Source organism: Taeniopygia guttata, chromosome 3 (genome assembly GCF_048771995.1).
Source record: "Taeniopygia guttata chromosome 3, bTaeGut7.mat, whole genome shotgun sequence".
Lineage (NCBI taxonomy): Eukaryota > Metazoa > Chordata > Aves > Passeriformes > Estrildidae > Taeniopygia > Taeniopygia guttata.
In genome coordinates this window covers 27092668-27114242 of record NC_133027.1, presented here as the reverse complement: position 1 = coordinate 27114242, position 21575 = coordinate 27092668, and the positions used below count along the sequence as shown (strand labels likewise).

Below are 21575 nucleotides of genomic sequence, written 5' to 3'. Positions count from 1 at the left end.
GATTTGAGTCACTTTTCTCACAAAATAATAAAATGCATAGATGTCAAGTCAGAAAATCCTGTGTATTTGCCAGCTTTGCGTATAAGCAAAAAAAAAGACCAGAAGAATGAAAAAGGTGCATGTTCTTCTTAAAAAAAGAAAAAAAAACCAAACCAAAAACCAAAATCTGTTCTTGCATTTTTGTCTAAAATAATATATACTTGTCCAATTATGACACAAGAAAAGTGCAGCTACCTTTTCTGTGTGAATTTTTGGGCTGAAATACTGCATTTGTCAAAGTTAGTTGAGCTTCAGTCATTAGCTTGTGTAGCACAAATTTTCCAGCCATTTGCAAGTAGTATTTTGTCTCCATCCATCTTTCTATGGAGGCTTACTAGAAATACAGCACAAAGTCTAAAGAAAGGCATTCTAAGAGTTCTCATTTTAAAGCTATGTCTCGTTTCTTTTGGGTCTTCTGCTCAGCACATCTGTATCACTTTTCTCTTACTGCTCAGGCAATTAATTACATCTCAGAACACCCCAGGGAGAGAGGTATTCGTGTCTCATTCTACCAGTGAGGAAGCCATACTACAAAATATTGAACAATTTTCCGAGGTCACGGAGAAAACAAGGAGTAGAGATAATAATCCAAATTCCTGTGCAGTGTGCTCTCTCCACATATATGCTGCAGTGAAAGAGATTTTTTTTCCTTACAGAAAACTGTTTTATTCTGAATCAAAATCAACTTCTGTTTCTAAAACACCAAAAGGTAAATGAAAAATCAAATTGAACCATTACACTACTTACTACTTGTTATATACATCTTAACTATCTAATCAGAATAGCTCTTTCTGATCTTTTTCTGGCCACCTTTCCAAAATAAGTGACCACAAATTCATAAAAATGTGCCCAGTAATTGTGGGCAATGTTCAGATGTCAAATAAGTTGCTGGGAAGAAAAAGTGATCAGGTCTCGATTAGTATCAGGACTAAGCAATGACTATAAATAAAAAATAATTAGGAAATAATATTTTCCTATGTAAATTGTATGCCATTAATATATATTTTTATTTTTAACTCATCCATTATTGTGATCTGCCCTTTAAATATTGCATTTTTCCCCTCTTTGCATATTTGAAAGACTTTTATTCAGTTCTGGAAAAGTCCATTATAAGGTTGCAGAATGCTAAATGAAGAGTTAAAAATATGTGATTTTCTCGAATCTTTACTTAAAGACATTTAGCATGTGATGATAACCACGACATGGATAGACCACTGAATTTTTCTGTGCTTTCAATAATGCATAGGTAAAATAGTAAGGAAGAAACAACTTCATATGTACCTGTCTCTATGCTATAAATGTTACTGTTTTGATCCCATATTCAAAGAAATTTCACACGTTAAAAATTAAATTATCTTTTTACATTCTGAATCGCCAGTTAAAAAAAAAAAAAAAAAAAAAAACAAAAACTAAAATTCTTTATTTAAACAGATTAGAGCTATGGAGTCTCCTAGCAGTTGATCAAAAAAATAATCTTTAAAGACATCCTCAAGTAATGTATCAGTTATGTCTGTAATAAATTAAGAGTCCATCTGAACCATAAAAAGCAGTGCAAAAACACTAACATGCAAATTCAATCAGGCATAAACCAAGGGTGCTGATTGCTGTGATAATAAGAATTAATTTTATATCCTAAAGGTGAACTTCAAATACCAATTTACAGGAGCATATAGGAGTTTGGAAGACATAAAAGAGCTGTGCCCATGTTTTTACATTTCTTAGAAAAGTAGCTATGACGCTATCACACCCAAAGCAATCCTTCAGCCTAAGCACTCTCAGATTCCTCACCTATAAACTCTCTTAAGTTTCCATCATGCTGCAATAGCTTACACTTTTAGTTTCTGAAAGCAAAACATAAAATATTTCTCCTTAAATAAGAATGACAAAGTTGCCAATAACAACAAATTCCTGAAAAAACTGAACCCTCTGCCCTCAGTTATTAAGCCACTTGTGTGGATTTCTTTTTAGCCATAGTCTTTGACACCTGATAGCACTGGAGACAGTCAGAAGTGAAAAGGACAGAGAATGAGTGTGGTCTGCTAGAGCAGAAAGACTGGATGGAAGTCTGCATGTCACTGAGGGAAGAGGAAGGTCAGACTTCACAGGGCTTTTCTTCCCAGGAATGAGAAAAAAGGAAAAGGAATCAGCATTAGAACACATCAACCACCCTGCACCTTTTTTCAGCTCTTGGGCAGTCTATCACAGTTCTCCCAATTACCTTTCTCTCTCCAAAGCTACATCTATTGCCTGCTCTTCACCTGAAATGCCTCTCAGTTTCCATTTCATTAGCATGTCACTTTCTTAAGATGAAATACATGTCACTTTCTTAAGATGAAGTATGTCCAGGCTCTCTTTTCTTCCCCTTTTGGCACAGTCTTTCAGAGAAAGACCAGGCTCACTCACTGTTCTCCTGTTCTGACAGTGAAACTCAGCCTGGTAATCAAAGTTTTGACCCTTCCACTACCCAAGGAGCTACCTAAATCTCTGTGTGACTGCTGAGGTAGTCTATAGGACTCTAGCCTTTTAAGATTTTTCCCAAAGATAGAGATTTCCATTCTCAGGAGCTCCCTTTATTCCCTTGGTGCTGAAAGAAAAAGGTTACCTTGGAGTTCTGGAAGGAAGACATAAAAGAGCAGCTTTCATGGCAACAAACCTGTAATGACTAGCATGCAGGTATATTGTTGTTCATTAAAAACCTCTCCAGGAGAAAACCACTAGCAATCTGATTTCTCTTTTGGTGTGGCTTCATCTAGTGATGTACTAGCACAGTGTGGTTCAGAGACTCTTGATAGTGCTGCTCCCTATCATCTTGCTTTCTCCACAATAAATATATAATCCTTTACTGCAGTATGTGTGGTAGACACCAGAGTTTTCCCAGTCAAAGGCTGTAGTCCCAGAACTTCCACATCTGTTTTGGCTATGGATTCACCTGTTAATACAGTATCTATCATGCAATATCAACAGGAACTGTTAACTCTCAACTATCACTTTGTATTTCAGTGACGGTGTTAAAGCTTGAAATCAAGGGAATAGGTCCACCATGTTACTAAAAAAAAGAGCATAAGAGGCTTGTACTACAAATTATGATTCACTTTTTGTTCCATATCAGAACAAAAAATATAGTCCATACAGTCACTGGAGCAATTTGCTTTAGGAACAGTCAAGGAAAAGCCATTTCCTCCAGTTGGTAATATAAAGTCTTTTTTTACTGCATGAGAACTACCAAAAAGACTGTACATTTCACCTTTCTTTGAAGATGCTTCAGTCTGGACAATGTTGAGGGGACTAAAAAGGAACAAGAAATTGGCTTATCTTTGTGTTGTACATTTTCTGAATATTTTTACTACTTCAGTAATTTTAATTTATTTAAAGGAAGCTTTTCTTTTTCATATAAATCTTCCTTGTCCCCAAGGCCTCTCTGCAATTGTAGCAACACTTCAGCAAAGGGTAACTGAAGCTGGAAAAAATTTACAGCAAAATGCTATTTTTAAAGGGTGTAGTGATATATACTGCAGAGGCAGGATTTTTAAATTCACTATACAGAAACTTATTCCCTGTAGGAATGAGAGATCTGAGGATTTAGAACCATATCATATTGGCTGCCACTTCTTCAACCCTCTAGGCAGTAGCTTTCCACAGCAAACTTTGGTTTCATGTGACTATAAAACCACTGATTTTCAAAAAGAGAACATCCTGAAGAACTCAAAAAGAAAGAAAATAAATGAAGTGCACCAAAAAAATCACAGTAGAAATGTTTCTTGTTCCATAGCAAGATCAGCTGCCACCAGACTTTTCCAGTGGTGCCCACTTTATACATGCTAACCTGAACTCACTTTAGCTCTACAGCTGCTATTCCCCTCATACCTCAAGGCAATGAGATAACAGTAGTTGCAGAGAAGACATCTTGCAGAGAAGAAATAGCTTTCAGAATTTTAACCGTGTTTTTATGTTTTATATTTTCATTTCTCGTTTTATATTTTCATTTATGTTTAATATGTTCATTTCTCACATATTTTTGCAAAAGGAATATTTGATACCTGATTTGACCATTTAGGGGTTTTTTTTTGCCTCGTGACAGATATTTATGTTCTTAGTGGCCAAAATGGTCAGCAGTCATTAGCAAAAACATGATAACACCATTGCTGCACTCTGGCATGATATGATACGCTGCAGCTTGTGCATTTCCATTGTAATCACTCTAAGTGTCATCAGTTGAAGTCAGTGGAAGACAAAAACAGAAATCATTTGATGACCCACTGGCTTATTTAGGAGATAATTCAACTTTTGGGTTTAACTGCTAGACCAGAACTGTAGGGAGTTTACTAATTGTGCCTTTGGGAGGGTAAAATTCCATAAATATCATGTCAGGGAGGAAGAAGAAGATTTGTAGAAACATTGTAAAAACTGAACTAAGACTTTTTATCTTCCTGAGCATATTTGATTAGCTAAATAGGAAAAAGTGTTTTAAAGATACTGCAAAGTAAAATCTCCTCTAGCTTCACTTCTACACATTTTTCTTCCATTATTTTCTTTCTTTTGGTCTCAAATGGAAGTTATAAAGCAAACATATCTTTTTTATCTTTTTATGATTCAACTCCTCATCTTGTTACCATACCAACTGCATTAAATGCTGTTCAAATTTTTACTTAAATACTAGAAACTCAAAACATCAAATCAATTCTGAACTGGCAGACTAATGCAATGATTTTTCCAGAGCTGACTGTACCACCAACACAGTAGTTATTCATTCTCTGCTGAAAGTGAAGGAGTAAGGCTTTTTTTCTTCCTAAGAGAGACAAATTTCCTGTGTAGAGAAGTGGGTTGGTCTTCTGTGAGTTTTTCTGTGGGAGGATAAAGAAGTGGATGATAAAACCATCCTCATTTAATTTTTCTAAAGCTTTCAGCCAGAACCCTTAAGAACTTTGACAGCCATTAACAGTGGCATCCCTTTGTTCTTTCAATTTTAGATATTTACAAAACTTGTTTTTCTCTTCTGTTTTTAGCACAAGAAGAATGGGCCACGACCCGTTCCAGCCTAAAGGCACCACCTCCAAGGTCAGCCAGAGGGGGATACAGGGAACACCCCTATGGTAGATATTGAAGGTCCTCCTCATCTGTGACCTCATCTCAAAGACAATTAATAGCCTGTGGTCTCCACATAAACAGCAACAAGACAAGTAATAGTCCATTTCTTTTCTATCCTAGGAATTACTGCTCATTATTATCCTATGTACTTACTTGTATTTCCTATAACATTGGCGTGACATTGGCATTAGTATTATTTTATAACACGGACTTAAAAAAAACAGAGACAAAAAACCTTTGGCAAGCATTGTCTATAAACTATTTAAAGATGATGTTCTGTTGGTTGTATTCATTGCTGTGTGTAACTAAAAAGCATGACACTGTTACAGCTCTTGAGTCTCTCTACATACTAGTTAAGGCTGAGTTTCTGTTTAGGGTTGCTGAAAGACTGTAATATGATTTTTTTTTTCCGAGCCAGACAATAATCAAGCTGTAGATAAGATGTTTTAATCTGTCTTTTTTAATATATGTTAGTTTAGATTAAGATGCTCGATATTAAGTTTGTAAATTTAATTTTAAATGCTGTTTTAATGGGGTTGAAAACAAGCAGCTACTGTATGTATGTAGCTAACTGAAGTTGTTCAGTGTTTTAACCTGTATTTGTTAAAAAAAATCACTTAAAGTTCCATGTGTAAGCTTCTCTAAATAGGAAACCATAATTTTGTCAAATATGTTTGCCATAATTTGTCAATAAAGCTGAAACCTTTTGTAACAAACTAAATTTGGAATTACTTGTTTTCTAGCTTTAAATGCCTGCTTTATTTCTTTTTCAAGAGATGCCTAAAATGTTTTTATATAAAAATTACAAAAATGAACCCAAGCCTGTTTTAAGATTTTTTGTGTAAGACTTTAAAAGTTGTATTAATAACTTCTGGTTGTTAAATAATATAAAAGTTAACAAACTAAACTGTTACATGAATCTTGGTTAGTATCCACTAATGTATAACATGTTAATGGAAAAAAATGCTTTAGAACAATAAATGGATTTTAAACTATCCTTTAAGCTTGATCTTGCTAAACACAAACTCTGATTGACTTGTTTGTATTAGCATGTCTCTCGTGAGAATGTAATGGAGTTTAAAGAGGTAAGATTACCACTTACCACTGTTAGACTGTCTAAATGCTAGTTCTTCAACCTTTGAGTTTCCCCGCACATTAAATATCCCATTCAACATGTAAGCATTGCATAGATTCACCTATTTGTTTTCACTCAGAAGAGTGCGTTGACTGCATTTTTCGTAGTATATAACAATTTGTCTTGATAAACAAATCATCAGTGTCACTGCCCAGCTGTTGGTACTCAACTTCAAAAACTTTATTTGTAATTTTCAGTGCTAAATATCACCGCCCTTGAATGCAGTTTAGAGGGCTGATATTTCTTTTGAGACTATCAGACTTGATGGCTGATGATTATTAAGGAAATATGTCGCAGGACTCAAAGGATGACTAAACGTTAAACAGGTAACACTAATAGTAACTCTGTAATTTTGAGTATGCAACAGTAATGTAAAATATTCTCAGTTATTAAGTTACTGATAGTTAAAAAAGTAAACCTACCAAAAGATAACAAATAGGTATATAGGCTATTAAAACAACTAATTAACATTAACTAGTGACAACAAAATTATTCTACAATATATAACCCTCAAGGTAATAAACAGAACTAAAATTAACAATAATAGTAATGCAACTCTTGCTAACAACAAATATATAACCTAAATTTTGATGAAGAAAAAAAAAAAAAACAGAAAACTTGATGGTAGGGATGCCAAAACTGTTAATCCTTTCAGTACAGTCTTTTTGTTTACAGTGGCTTTTTGTCAATGTGATTGGTTTACTTTTTTGATGTGACTAAAGTACAGGCCGATTGCTGTTCAGTTTGTGAACAAAATTTCTTGCAGCTGGAGTTGCATGCTAGCTCTTTTTGAATAGTTTATGATGAATATGTTTTGTCCTTTGAAGTGTTAAAGTGAATTGTGTAGGCTACATGATGGTTACATTGAGTTTATTCTGTCTCACTATTTCAGGGACTCACAGTCACTGGACAGCTAAGCAGCAGATCTGCTGGGAAGTGGTCAGGTAAGCTCTGCTGCATCTCAGGGGGTTTTCCTATTTCCTGTTTTATCTCTGCATTTGTTTTTACTTACGCACAAAAGCGTATTCAGCTGCAGTTTTAAAATAAATGTCCTTCCAGCAATGTTTCCCTGCGTATCTGCATAGTGATTATGGTATAATGGCAATCAAAACATTTACATGTGTGTTATGATACTCTTCATTTCAATAAAAAAGTCTTGTTATCTAGCCTCTTAATGGTAAATATTAAGATGGTGTACTTTATAACTGCTCTTGCTAAAAATAGGAATTTCTGTTTATTAAAAGCATGCCTACGTTTTGGATACTCACATAGCAAAATAAAATGCAATGCTAGATTGTCTTTGCCTTTGAAAATATTTAACATTTCTTCCTATGCAAATTGTATCTGGATAGAGACAGGAAGTTTGTTATTTATTCTTATGCTTAGTAGGTTTTTCTTTTTTATTCTTTAGAATGGCAGGGACATTTAGATATTACTATGCAATGGCACAGATAGAGGCATTACTTATATTTCTCTGTTAAATACATTTAAACATAAAGGTGTATTTTGGATGACCTTCTTAAATAGACTTCAGGTTATATGTGAGATTTTTGACTGAAGACCAATGTCATTGTTGGAAACAAAAAAAAAAAAAAAATCCAGCTCAATTACAACTTTGTCCATGGACTCAGAAGTATGAACCTAATAACAATACAAAAAGTACAAATTCTTGTCATCATTCTTAACTAGATAATATTACACAAATACACAGTCCTAGATACATTTATTACTCTGGCATCTTTTGCCATGACTGTGGTCTGGATGATGTAACATTTTCCAGGTATTCAACAGTTAACAAGATATAAAGGGTTTCATTTTCCTTTCCAAAGAGTTGCCTCAAGATCTTTATAAATTTGTTTTATTGATGTGCTACAACCACCCTACAGACCAAATTGATATAGTATGGCATTAAGGTTTGTCTGCATATTACAGTCACATCAGTGTGAGTGTATCTCTGTAGGAAAATCTTCCATCTACCCACCTTGCATGTAGTTACACTAATTTGCTTTGGTCAGTATATATTTCTACAGAAAAAAAAATACTTTCCATTGCTATAAATAGTTTCATGCTGGTATAACTGTGATTATAGATTATTATGTATTATAGATTATACTATATAATTATTCTAGGAAATTCTCCTATGCCTTGCTGAATTGATTAATAACCCAAAGTTGTGAGCAGGTCATACCTGATGTGAGATCCAGGGCAAAGTAGATAAAATTAATTTCTCACTTGTGCATCACATTTTTATGTGAGGGTAACTACTGTGAACTCCTTGAAGATGGACTTCAATAAATATAGCTTTATAGCAGAGCAGTGTCCTTTAATATTCCTGTCTCCAAGTCTACTTTGCAGCCATTACTTGTCTAAATTTTAAAAATGGCAGAAAATGTCAGTAAAGTGATGCGTTGTGAATATTCTTACATAAGATTTCTTTTGCAAAAGTAGGCTGAGTCAGTGCAAACAAGCAACTGTTTATGCAAATATTTTTTCTATTGATTTTCAGGAAAATAGTATGAAAAATTACCCAAGACTGCATGTGCTGTTCAGTGCTAACTAAAAGTATATTTCACTGCTGTTTCTGAAGAAGCCTTGCAGTTTATCAGCTAAGTCTTAGGAGAAACATAATCCACTTTATTAATTTTTGTGAGAGTAACAAGAGAGTCAGATTATTCTAATTAATGGCTCTCTTCAGGTCTTCCATGAAAAGCTGTGACACATTCCACACATCCATCATCAAGTCAGCCACAATTCTGAGGTCCTGAAAACTTATGTGCACCACTAGAAAACATGTAATTTCACTCATGCTACAGATCACTCCAAGACACTTGTCACCAACCAACCATTTTATTTGGCTTAACTCACTTACCAATTAGTTTTGTTTGTAATACAAAGAAGAAAGCAATATAAAATACCAAAAATAAACAAGTGAAGAACACTTGGAAAGATAGGTTAAAAATGCAAAATTTTTATTCCAATATTTCTAAGATCTTCTTGTTTCTGTTGACCTCATATATAAAAGTTTGATCTTTAGAAGAAAGTAGTGCTATATAGTTTTTTTGCACTTTTTTAGTAGTTAAATTAGCAAATTCTATTTTATTTAGCAGCTTTTTTGCATGTATTCAAGAGCCATTCTAACTGAAAAAATTAGGTATTTCTAAAGCAGCAACTTTTATTAGAAAATAAAGTAGCACCATGTAACTCTTTCTTATTCAGGTTACAGTGTTTAAGCAAAGATCTTAAATCTTCATATGAATAAATTAAGAACCTCAGGAAGCACAGTATATCTGACCTCACCACAGAGGATATTTGCAATGTTTTTGTAACTTAATGAGGTCCTCAACCTCCATTCAGAGTGACGGAGCTACAGCCATAAAGCCAAGCGATCTTTATCCCCTTAATCCACACCGCTTCCATAGCCCAGACACAATTACTCCATTTTATTTAGACATGTGCTGAACTTCCAAACTGCCTAACACTGCTGCTAGTGATGGGGAGTGAGGGCTTGAGGAACACATCACTGTGTCTGTGGTAGCTCTGAGGAAATGGGTGTGCAGACCTTGTGAGTGGGCATGGCAGGATGGAAGTGTCTGTGTTGCCAGGGAGCTGCCAAACCACAGCCAAGACTGAGGTACTGAGCTGCATATCAGGAACTGAGTAAAGCAACCAAGTTACCATTAGGGAATGGATAATTAACATATATGATTGCATCCATTGAAAGGCTTATTATTTCATCATGATAATATGGATTTATGGTAGTCCTCGTGAAATATCATCCAGGATTATTATCTGACGGTTAAAATCAAGAACAAGTAACCAATGTATTGTGTTCAAATAAAAACCAATTTGCTCTACAATAATGATGTATTTTCTTCATGTTTGACAGTAGCAGTGTTGTTTTGTGAACTATCTTTCTAAGAAGTCCAAATTCTTGCATGAGTCAAATATTACAGCTACAAAGTTATAAATGAAGGTAAAAGAGAATCATCAAATTAGCTAAACATTGGAGAGAAAAAATCTTTGTCAGTGAATGAAAGAAACCTGTGATCCATTAAGAGAAGGAAGTCCTAGAACATTTTCCATATTGTATTGCATTAACATGCAGAAACAAGACTGTATAAAGGTTAAATAAGGACAGCACTGGATATCAGTGTTCATCATACAACCTTTGTAGGGATACCTTATATTCTGTAAATCTTACTAGTATTTCCTTTTGTTTATGGAAAAATACTGTGTAAAATGAAGAGACAACTGAGAAACTCTACCTAATTTTCTTAAATAGCTACATATTTTGAAAGAAAATTGTTCTCCTTTGTCTTCTGTAATTTCTTTTGTGAAAAGAAATACCAGATCTAAGAAAGATTATAATCTCCTTAAACAATATTTGCTAACAACTTCTTAGCAAAGATGTTAAAGGAAATAGTTTTGGGGTTTTTTAATAAGTATTAACTGAATTCTTTTGTAATGTTTTAGACCTTCAATAAAGAAGTCTTCTTCAAGACTGCAAGAAGATAAAGTTTGGGAAAAATACTCACAAAGTTAGAATAATAGAATAGGTTATAAATTAATCCTATTTGACAAAGAACCAATTTATCCCTATACAGAATCTATGGATTTTTAGGGATCGGGAGGACAGAGTTCATTTTTAGATGCATTTTTTCAAAGTAGGATTAAAAACATTTCACCAACAGATTACAAAGTTTTTACACAAAAAGAAAGGCTATAATTGGAAAGTTGGCTGTAGTTAATGTCTGAAGAATAAAGATCGTATTTGTTATTATTTCATGTCATTTTCTGTTGGCAGCAGATTAATCAAAGTACAAAAAAAAACTGAATTAGCAAGCAAAATCACAGGAAAAACTGAAAAATATTTGAATACTAAACAGAAAAATAATGCTAATGTCTTCTGAAGATTTTTGTCCTCCATTAAAAACCCAGATACACTCTATGATTTCTGTCAGTTATTAAAACCCAAGAGTTATCAGAAAAAGTGTCACATTATCTATTTTACTGTACTGGTCTCATGAGACAGAACAGGCACACAGATAACCAGTTCTCAGACCAGTTATGGCTTCAGAGATGATCACCATCATCCACTCTGTTCTCGGCTAATTAAATTTTTCTAGTCATTACTGTTTATCATTGGATGCTGACAGAAAGCTTTGAAATCATTAAGCCTTTCCTTTTTCTTCAGTTGGTTTTGTTTCTGGTCCTGGCAGTCAGATGATAATGTTCATTTGAAACATTAAGAAAAATGATTCATACTGAAAGATTTGCTGATCTACATAGCTATTAGACAATTTATGAGCTTTACTCCTGAGAGTAAAGTATCTTTTAGTGGAGACATTTTATACCATATTTGTATTCTGAAACCATGGAATCTGAACTGTGCCTGCCAGTAGGAGTACAGGAAAGATTTTCTGTCCTTTCACAGTCTCTGGTGGACTAAGTTATTTGTGTTACATCCTGGCAGAACATGTTGAAATATATCTCTAAATCATGCATATCTGGAACAAAGTCTTTGTTCTTAAAGAGAAGCAATTTTTGTCAACTTAAGCATAAGAAATATAGATTTCTAAACTTCTACTAAAACAGGTCACTGTTTCAAAGGTTTGTTTTTCTTATATAAATCCTTTTAATAGGCTATGTTGGGTAGTTATTGAAAGACATAAATGCCTCCTTTCCTAGAATAATTGAATTAATTTTGAAACCTAGTATGCTTTACCAGAGGATAACAAGATTTGTTGAAAATGCAATTGCAGGCACATTTCAAATATGTAAATCAGAAGGAAGGTTTGTTGGAATAAGATCACACCCATGCTGTAATGGTATAGGTCATCATTCACATATTAAAAAGATAAATATGAAAGAAAAAGATGTGCAGTTGATCTTCTATATCCTGCATTTGCTCTAAGAACTTTTCAAGATGCTGTATGGAACAATTAGAACTTTCTAATATCTTTTCACAACATTTGGGTGTACAAGAAAAATAGAAATGCTTCAGTACCCTGATAAGAGTAGAATTAATTATGAACATGATGTTTCTTGTTTATTTCTCTTGCTGCTATACCTTATTGATTTGATGGAGGTATAGTTTCTTGTTATAGAGTATTATTATACAGTGTGAGAATAGCTGCTTCTAGCTTGTTTGGCACTGTTGTTGCCATGCTGGATGCATTAGCTCATGATGGATGTCTCACTCCCAGGAAAGCAGTGGATACTCATGTTACGTGCCCTTGCATTACAAGATCTTCACACTGTGTTGCCACCAAGTCAGAGGTACAAACTGCTGAGCTGCTCATCTGTGACTCAGCATTCTGGGTGGGCTTGCTTTCTTTACTTCTGAACAGTACACAAAACAACCTGTGCAAATATTTTGTATCATGATTTACTATATTCATATTTAACATATACATTGCTTAGCTAATAATTATATTTCTTCCAGAAATTCATAACAATCCCATACAACCAGTGGCAAAATTCAGTGAAAAGGTCTTGCCAATGCAGCTCCTTTCTTTTTTCTTTCTTTTTTTTGTTTTTTTCCACTTTTTTCTCTTCTTCTCAGAAGAACATAATCAATGACACTGTCATTCAAATGAAATTCTGTTATTTGCTAATAATAAAAGAATTTAGTGTGGCATTCTCTGAGTATTCAAAACTGATAGGGTTCTTTTTATTATTCTGTATACTGTTTTGAGTATTTAATACCTTTTTAGTATCCGTTTTAGAATTCATGATGTAATGATGTAAAGATACAAACAACTGACAGGAATGTTGTATTACATAAAATTCATGTTAAGCAAAGTAGCTTTCTGATAGAGAATTTAATCTTGCAGATCTTACTCAGGTTTCATATACTAAAAATCCATGCTGACATCAAGGACTGACAAGGGAATATGTAATTCAGAATGTGATCTGTAGTCAGTTTTATAGTTTAATTAGATTCAAACAGAACACTTAGCTGTTAAGGACTGGATTGCATCATTCCAGCTCATGTCCTGCTAGCATCAGTGTGAAATAACTTTGATCCAGGAAGAGTACTTTAGACACAGTACCATGTCAAGATTTTACTTTTCATGTCATCATAACCAATTTTCCCACATGCAGGAAAAATATTTAGTTGAAGGTACTTGCTTGGCACTGTTGTTCACTCAAATCTCAACTTGGCAATCAAGTTCATTTGTTTGTGGTAGTCACCACTTTATTTTAATGAGAACTATCACATTTCTGAAGGAGGCACAATACTTCTTGTATCACTGAACTTGTTTGCAGATCTAAGGCAAAAATGGGTTGCTCATTAGACTGTGAAGGCACGTGGGACACATGTTTTAGGGAACCCAGTGCTCATTTGAAAGAGTTACGGGCATCCCAATAATGCTGCATAGTCCTTGAAAGATGAAAGCACCTACAGAACATAAAAGAAAATTGTTGCACTGAACTCAAAATAAAGGCAGCAGGTATGTCAATTTCTGCCTTATAATGGAGAGTTAGAAAAACAGTGAAGCTGCATGATTTGGCTAAGGTCACTCAGCAGGTCAAAGTGATGTAATAAAGTGCAATTGGCAAAGCAGCAGGTGGGGGTAAGAAGCTGCATCAGGAAATGAAACATGAGATGCATTCTGAGCTGGAATATGTTTTGAGAACTGAATTCCTCTGTCCACAGTTCAGTTGTGCTGTCATCACTTGGTGCCTGCTGGACTTTACCAGGCAATTGGGATGAAGCCACAGCAGAATGTGTGTGTATAGGGACCCTACCTGCTGAAGAAGCCTATTATTATTTTCTTCATCCATTTCCCTTATAACCCTATTTTTCTATAGCTGCACCACCTGTTAACATGGTAAGTTTCTCATGCTGTATGTCTTTGATGAGCATGAAAGGTTTTTGAAACACTGAGACACCTGGGCTTGAGACACCTGGTAATACCCACTGTCCTCCCTATATCACTGAGCACAATTGGACTGGACCCTAAAAATCTACATATTCTTAAACTTTATAGAGCTGACAGTTCTAGAAACAACCAAAGTTTTATTTTATACCAATTTAGGTATCATTTTAGATTCAGAGTAGTACAATACTTTTGGCAGGGCTGGCTATATTATCTACCATTAAGATGTTCTGTAAATGCAACTGTGTCCTCTTCAAGATGGTGGATTTTCAAGATGTTGAATTTTCCAAGATGTGTATCTGCTCAGTCCAAGGATTTTGGTCAAAATTCTAAACAGTTCAGAAAAATAATAAATCTTTTTTTCTGTCAGATCCAGAAAAAGATGTTTGGGGTGCATGGTGAAGGGGTCAGGAGAAATATGTAAAACAAGCAAAAGCTCTGTCTGTATTAGCAAATTAGACACCCACCAGAATGATCCTATCTCAGATTTATTTTCCCAGTGCTTGTATTTTTAATTGCAGTCTTGCCTAATATACGAGTTGATGTCTGTGGAAATGTTTAAGGGTTGTGTGCCCAAATAGGCTCTTAGCCACAGAACCACTGGCAGACATTCCCAGTGATTTAGAGGGTGTTTAATGGCAAACAGCTGAGTTTGGCCAAAACAAAGGAATGGATTATATTGTCCTCCAGCATCTCTATCAGCAGTTTTGTGTGAGGGTAGAAAAATTGCTCAAAGTAAAAGGCTGCTAATGTTGTGGGTTTTGTTGTCTTGAGATCTTAGAAAGACTCTTTGGATCTGATTTTCACCAGAGTTACAAGTGTCATCATCAGCTGTGCCTGACTGTAAAATGCTGTTTGAGGTTAGGTGCAAGTCTTGGCTTACCCAGGCAAAGTAACAGTGTTGAATTTTTTATTTTAACTCAGGAGTATAATAAATAATTAGTTACATTTATGAGGTATTCACATACTATTACCACAAATTACACAGAAGGACAACTGTGAAAGTCATAATGTTGTCAAGAAAAATTAAAGTTTTGAATAGAGTTCAGAAAATTAATAAAGGAAAAAACACATTGAATAATGAGGATAAAAGAAATACTGAATAGCTGTTCTTTCAGTGCCCTTTCTTAAGAATGAAATCAAGCAGAAAAAAAATACCCTCATCTATTTTAAACTTAATGGTTGAAACAAAAAAAAAAACAATCTAACAAAGTTTGACTCAGACACTGACTACATCAAATGTATACATGACGAGACCTGAATTTGGGTTTCACTGACCTGTAACTGATATTTAACTAACTTCACAGTGCTTGGCTTACTTTAACAATTTATTTTGCAAGCCTGATGTTTATACCCACCTAATAGTTTTCATCAAAGAAAAATGTTTCCAAGTTTATGGAAAAGTTTACACAATTTGCAAATTGAGGTTTTCTATATCATAAACTTCCTTGGGATATAAAGAATTCCCCTGAGTGACCCAAAAATTATTCTCTGAATTTTTAATGAAAATCTCTTTGTTTTGGAGAATATCATGAGACATTCACAAAGCTGTTGTTTGCCAATTCATTAAACTTGGTAGAAGCTGTAAAAAGATGTCTGTATTCCCCTACTCCACTGATCCGGATTTTTTTTCTTCTATGTAAAATGACCTTGGTGTAACATTTGGGGAAATACAGAGCACATTCATCACCTAGCTTCAAATAACTACTTTTGCTGCTACAGGTACCTAGAGTACCTACACATTCAGTGGAGTGATCTTTGCTTACAGAAACTAATCCAGAGTACCTAAGCCAGATGCTCTAAAACACTCTCTGGATGTCGGCTAGCTGAAGAAAGAAATTATTGTGTTTAAAATTGCCTCCGTCTCCAGCCTAAATCTTTAAATTCTCTCACAATTCATTTATTTTAATAAGAACTTATTTTAATTAGTCTTTCACAGGCCTGATTTTGTTAATATTATCAAGAAATTAAACACAACTCCAACCAAACTTGTTCTTACAAGTTCCCATTCTCATCCAGCACTCAGAATTCATTTACTCTGGAAGAATATAATTGCTCTGCTTTAATATCTACATAATGAGTATTGGTGTTCATAAAATTCACCCCCACAAACCTCCTTTTTTATTACATTGCCAAAAGCACACTCATGCTACTGTGCATGGACTATGAGCCGTCATCTCAAGTAGGTGATTACAGGTATGAAAAAGGTACTGAGGCAGCACCTGATAAATTTATAGTAGTATAAAAATTAAGAATTTAGATGAGAAATCTAAAAAACAATGGGATAAAAAAAAACCCCTGCAAACCTAGAAATAAATACCAGTGTTTAGTTTGTTCCTTTGCCTTTTTTTTTTCTCTCTTGTTCACACTGATCATTTTAGAGACCTTATGCAGGTGGGTCACATGCACTCCCATTCTACATGTGCTTTGCAGGGAACAGGAATGTGTTAGAAATGTATAGCAAATTCTATTATGTTTTGCAACTGCATTATATCATAGCATGCAGAATTTGGAAGGTAATGTCTTCCAAGAGTTTTCTGTTATCAGAACTATAACCCTGTGTCACAGAGATGCTATGTGAAGCTACTTAGGTCATTTAAGCAAAAATATTAATGTGACAACTAATTTTATGTTTTTTATTGAATATGTCTGCCCAACTTTATCTTGATTTTCAGATTTTTGGAGCCCTAGGGAAGTACTGTACCTTTTGAATTGTGTTCAGGGAATTGAGAGTGCTCAACATCATTTGCAATAAATCACTTGCTTCTGAAGGACAGCCTCGGGTTGGGACTCTCCACAGTCCTGAGTTCTGGACCTACCATTACCACCCTCTCTAGGATATGCCACCACTCAGACATACAGTGATCTTCCAGTCTATAAGGTGAGCTGTAGTATTTTTCTATGTGGTTTTAGTTTATGTCAAATGTGAGATAATTAGGTCACATCAGTCTGCAAAAAATAGGATTTAAAACTAGTTCATCAATTGTTTGCCATTGTAAAAGAGCTTATTCAGAGATGCCTATGGTGCTTGTTACTTTGAGACAGGACAGTTTGATTATGTATCTAAATTCTCACACTTTTTCTGTCATAAAGAAATACAACAGTTAATCATCTTCTCACAAAAGTTTTATTGTGTTACAAAAGTAACATAATAACAAACTGTATTTTTGCAGTGTGTTGAACATCAAAATAATTTTTTAAAATGCCAAATATTTGAAGAAATTATCTCCCCTTGGGATAAGTCAATCCTTTGGGACAGTATTTGGAAACCAAATTTTGCAGATTCTGGGGGTGTTTTGCTCTGTTCTCCACTTGTTCATCTCTGAAAGTATTGGTATCTTTATTGAGCTGCTGTGAATATTCACTTATTAAGTGTTCTATTGTTCAGTTACTGTAGCATTGCTGCTACAAACTATGCACATTGAAAATCTGTTAGAAAGTAACCTACAGCAGCAACCATTTGGAGGAGAAAGAGAAAACAGAAAAGGGTCATACCATTAGAGTTTAAGACAGATACAAGTATTTAATTCAATCTTATATCCAGTATGAGTTAGGTCTTTTGGAGAAAAGGGTAGTAAGGAGTCCTGTAGTTAAAGGCTATGTTCTCTTGTGTATGCTAAAGAACTTCATGTAATTATATTGGAAATTATAAATCTAACATTTCCTAAATCCTTCAAACTAAATACTGAGTTGTATTTTTCTGTAATAAGCTCATATACATCCATATGTCATAGAAAAGCACAATTATTGCATGTAGTTATTAGAAATTAACTTGTTTCTTCAGCAAAGAGCACGTGAAACAAAAGACCATTGTCACTTGCTGTTAGTAGCTAGTTCATCCAGAAGGTTTCAGCTTACAAAAGCAGCATCAATAGCTAATGTGGAGTCCTGCTGTAGCTGGAGTCACCTTCATTTCCTACACTCTGCTGCAACCACAGTCCTCCCCTTGTTTCTCCTGACTGCACACAAGAAATGGGCCTTCAGTCTTCCCTGAGGAACAGCATGAAGTCCTCATGTGGGACCCCATTCCCTGTCACCATGTGTTAAAAAAGGGGTGGCACTTTTCTGCCCACACGAAAAACCAAAGCAGAACCAAAGTTCTGCTCTTGCAAATGGTGATAAAATTTTAAACTATGCCCTGGTTTACTTCTCTGAAGAGAAAGAGCTAAAAGAATGTGGCTAGAAGCTATTGAAGCCTAACACTGCTCTAGACTTGAGAAAAAACTCCGTGGGTTTTTCAATATTCTTTCTCCTGGCTAGAGCTGAAAATAAACCCTAGGTGACAGTATTCACACTCCAGTTTTATGTAGACTGTGAGATAAAGAAATGAGTGAAAATATGCAGCTTTCTTAAGGGTTTACTTAGATTATATTTGTGTTAACACGATAAATAGTAATCTAAGGCTCTTAGAAATATTTTTTATTTATTAATATTTTTGCTTTTCATGTAGCAATTGGAAGAGGAAGGGGGAAACTGCACTACATCACAGAATACTATTCATCAGAACCAAAATACCTTTACTTAGAGGCCAAACTCTTAACCATTATACTACATTTCCTAAAATGGCTTACAAGGGGGACTTGGAAGTAGGTGATCATGATTACCTAAAGAAAATGATCTGGCATTCTTGGAAACTTGAGAGTAGTAATTCCTTTAACTGCAGTAGTAACTGCAGTTTTTAATAAGTGATGAAATATTTCAGAAAGCTGGAAGACTACTTACATTTCTAGAAGATTTACAAGTCTATAGATAAGAAAGGGGAAGTCTGATTTTTCTCCCATCCTGAGCAAGATAGAATTTTGTAGCAAAATACCAAGGTTCATCTAATTCCATTACTTCCCTCTATTTTCTGATTTTTTTGTTTTCTAGCTGCATATATATGTGTGTGTATATATGCATATACTTACACACACACACATACACACACACACACACACACACACACACACACACACACACACACACATATATTATATATATATATATATGTACTCAGTTGAGGTCCAAAGGACTATTTAAATACTTTTCAGGTATGTGTCAAAAAGCCTCAAATGAGATGAAATACCCTCTACTGTTTAGAAAATGTTCTGCAATGCCTAGTGTAGATTATGTAACTGTCTTTCAAGTGACTGAGATCGGGCAAATTTTAAAACATTTAATGAACAAAGTTTTTCATTCCAGTTTTGGGCATTGTTTTCATTAAAAGATACAGATTGTGTTTATCATGTGATATCATTAATTAAATTGTGCAGAGCTGAGAAGAAAAAGGCATGAGACATATGAAGTCCTTGGAGTTTGAGGTAGGCCTGTTCTGTGCCCAGTGCTCTGTTGTTGAACAAGAAGTTGAAAGGTGGGTGTAGAGAAGCCCAGCCCAATGCACAAGAGCTTTGCTGTGAGCAGACCATTAAAGGCTTCACTTTTGACTTTCTCGTGCACCTCATTCACATTGTGGAAATTGGCCTATGGAATTTTCCAGAAGTGAATTTTCTGTACTTCTATAACTTCTGCTAATTCTTTCCTGTGATGGCTTTGTTTTTAAATTGGTTATTTAGTAAATAAATAGGATTTACATAAGAGAAGGCACTTCTGTTGATAACTCTAAACATTTTTAAAAGAGAGATTAGATGCTTCTCTCTGTATTTGAGCACTGAAGACATACTTTTGTTTTTAGAAGTACTGACTGCCCGCAGCTTTCACTAGTCTCAGGTACGGGTTCTCAAATCCCGGGAGTCATGACTGGAATAAAAGATTTAAAGATCCTGACCCAAAACAGCTTTTTTTGTACTTCTTGCCTTGCATCTTTATACAGATACTGTTGAAATTAATATGTTACAGATTTTTGAGACGGTGAGCTTGTACTAATGAAAGCTCAAGAAGTACTAAAAAAGCATCTATCACACAAATATTTCACTATTAGCTGGAATTACAGCTGAAGTGAGCCTCCTTTATTTTTCTAAAAGCATCCCTAATGGCTGAGATATGTTGCTGTAGTCACGCACTATAATGATGGTCTACAAAACAGGTAAGTAAATAAGGAGATAAATTGTGTAAGTATGTGCATTTTTCTCAAGATAGGTAGAATTAAATATTGCAGAATACTCAGCCTGAAGCTAATAGACATAAGACACTATGGACCATACCAGCAATAATGAAAGCTCTCAGTTACTCCCACTCCTTACTGGCGAGTTCTGTAGGTATATCTGCAACCCCTCTGCAGCATCTAAGTTTGGGTGTCTAATCTCTCTGTATAGCACTGATACAGAGATAAATGTTTATCTAGGGCTGAATCTAGCCTTTAGGCTATGTCCTGAACTCTCTTTTCTCTCAAAGTCAAATATTATTTTTAGGTTTTATTGACCTGACCATCTGACCCCACTTAGTATTTGCTTCTGGTCAAATGCACTGCACCTCGTCTAGGTCTAATATGACTTCCCAAAGAAGTTGTGTTCTTCGGGCATGAAATGGGATTTTATTACTGAGGTCCACAGTGCAGATCATTGGAAGTTATGTAATAATATGAAAGGACATATAATTGAAAGGCTGTCAGAAGATAAAGGGTATCAAGCTTCCCAGAGCATTCACATTGCAGCTCCTGAAGCTGGCTGACATTGAAAGAGCGATTCAGTGTTCAGTGCTGGCCCCTCTGGCAGCAGCTCTGCTCCTCCTCACTGCTGCCTGTTGAAATATCACAGAGTCTGCGGCACGGAATTTAATACAGGAGTTTTCCATTAAAGACATTAGCTGCTGCATTTCACAGTTACTTCTAGCTCAACTTACCTGCTAGGGACACAGTACTTTGTCCTTGAATAGGCAGGATTGCCTTCATCCTATTCTTCCCACTGTAGCAGCGAGAAGGAGAGTGTGAGTAAATGCTGAGCAATGCACAACAAGTGAGTAACTCCAATATAGGCATATATTATTCTTGGATTTGTTTTAAATGTCAAGCAATAATATGTGGGAAGTAAAAGTAAGTCTTTAACTATCCTGACATTCTCCTAAATGTAAAAAAACATAAGAGATGCCTGTATTTACTACAAATAATAAAACTGGAGTGTTACGCTAATCAAATCCGAATCAGTTCAACTGCATAATTTTCAGTGAATAGGTGCTTATAAAACACAGAATGAACTCCAGAAGGGAAGGTTCATTGCTTCCTAATCAAAAGCAGTCAGCTTTAAACACCAGCCAGTCAGGTGATAGGTTTGTCATTTCTCAGCTGTGCTCTTGGAGGGAATTTGCCAAGAAGGCTTGACAGCCTTTAAACTTCGCAGAGCATTTTTTGCCTGTTTTTGAACATCATGTTGAGCTACAAAAACCTCCTGGGAGACTGGGAGGAGAGGCAGAATAACAGCAGTTCTATTAAAATATATTTGCTGCAATGAATGTCAAGCAGAGTTTATGATGCAAAAAACCCAAGTATTTCCTGTAAA

At 35.0% G+C, this 21575-nt stretch overlaps 1 protein-coding gene across 18 annotated transcripts in view; it reads left to right on the top strand.

The window, feature by feature from the left end:
* The window catches only part of KHDRBS2 (KH RNA binding domain containing, signal transduction associated 2), a 459539-nt gene that overhangs the window by 300561 nt on the left and 137403 nt on the right, over positions 1-21575 (top strand). For 9 of the 18 annotated variants that reach the window (XR_012054901.1, XR_012054900.1, XR_012054902.1 and 6 more), the window contains exons 9-12: positions 5043-5216; positions 7152-7203; positions 13923-14097; positions 16821-17026. Coding sequence is in view for 2 of the 18 variants with exons in the window: in XM_030267369.4 (XP_030123229.4) it covers positions 5043-5140 (98 nt within the window). In the remaining 16 variants the exon portion in view is untranslated. Of the gene's footprint in view, positions 1-5042; positions 6122-7151; positions 12107-12465; positions 12581-13922; positions 14098-16820; positions 17027-21575 lie in introns of those variants that run through there. The other 9 variants (XR_012054905.1, XR_012054895.1, XR_012054903.1 and 6 more) reach the window with 9 other exon arrangements.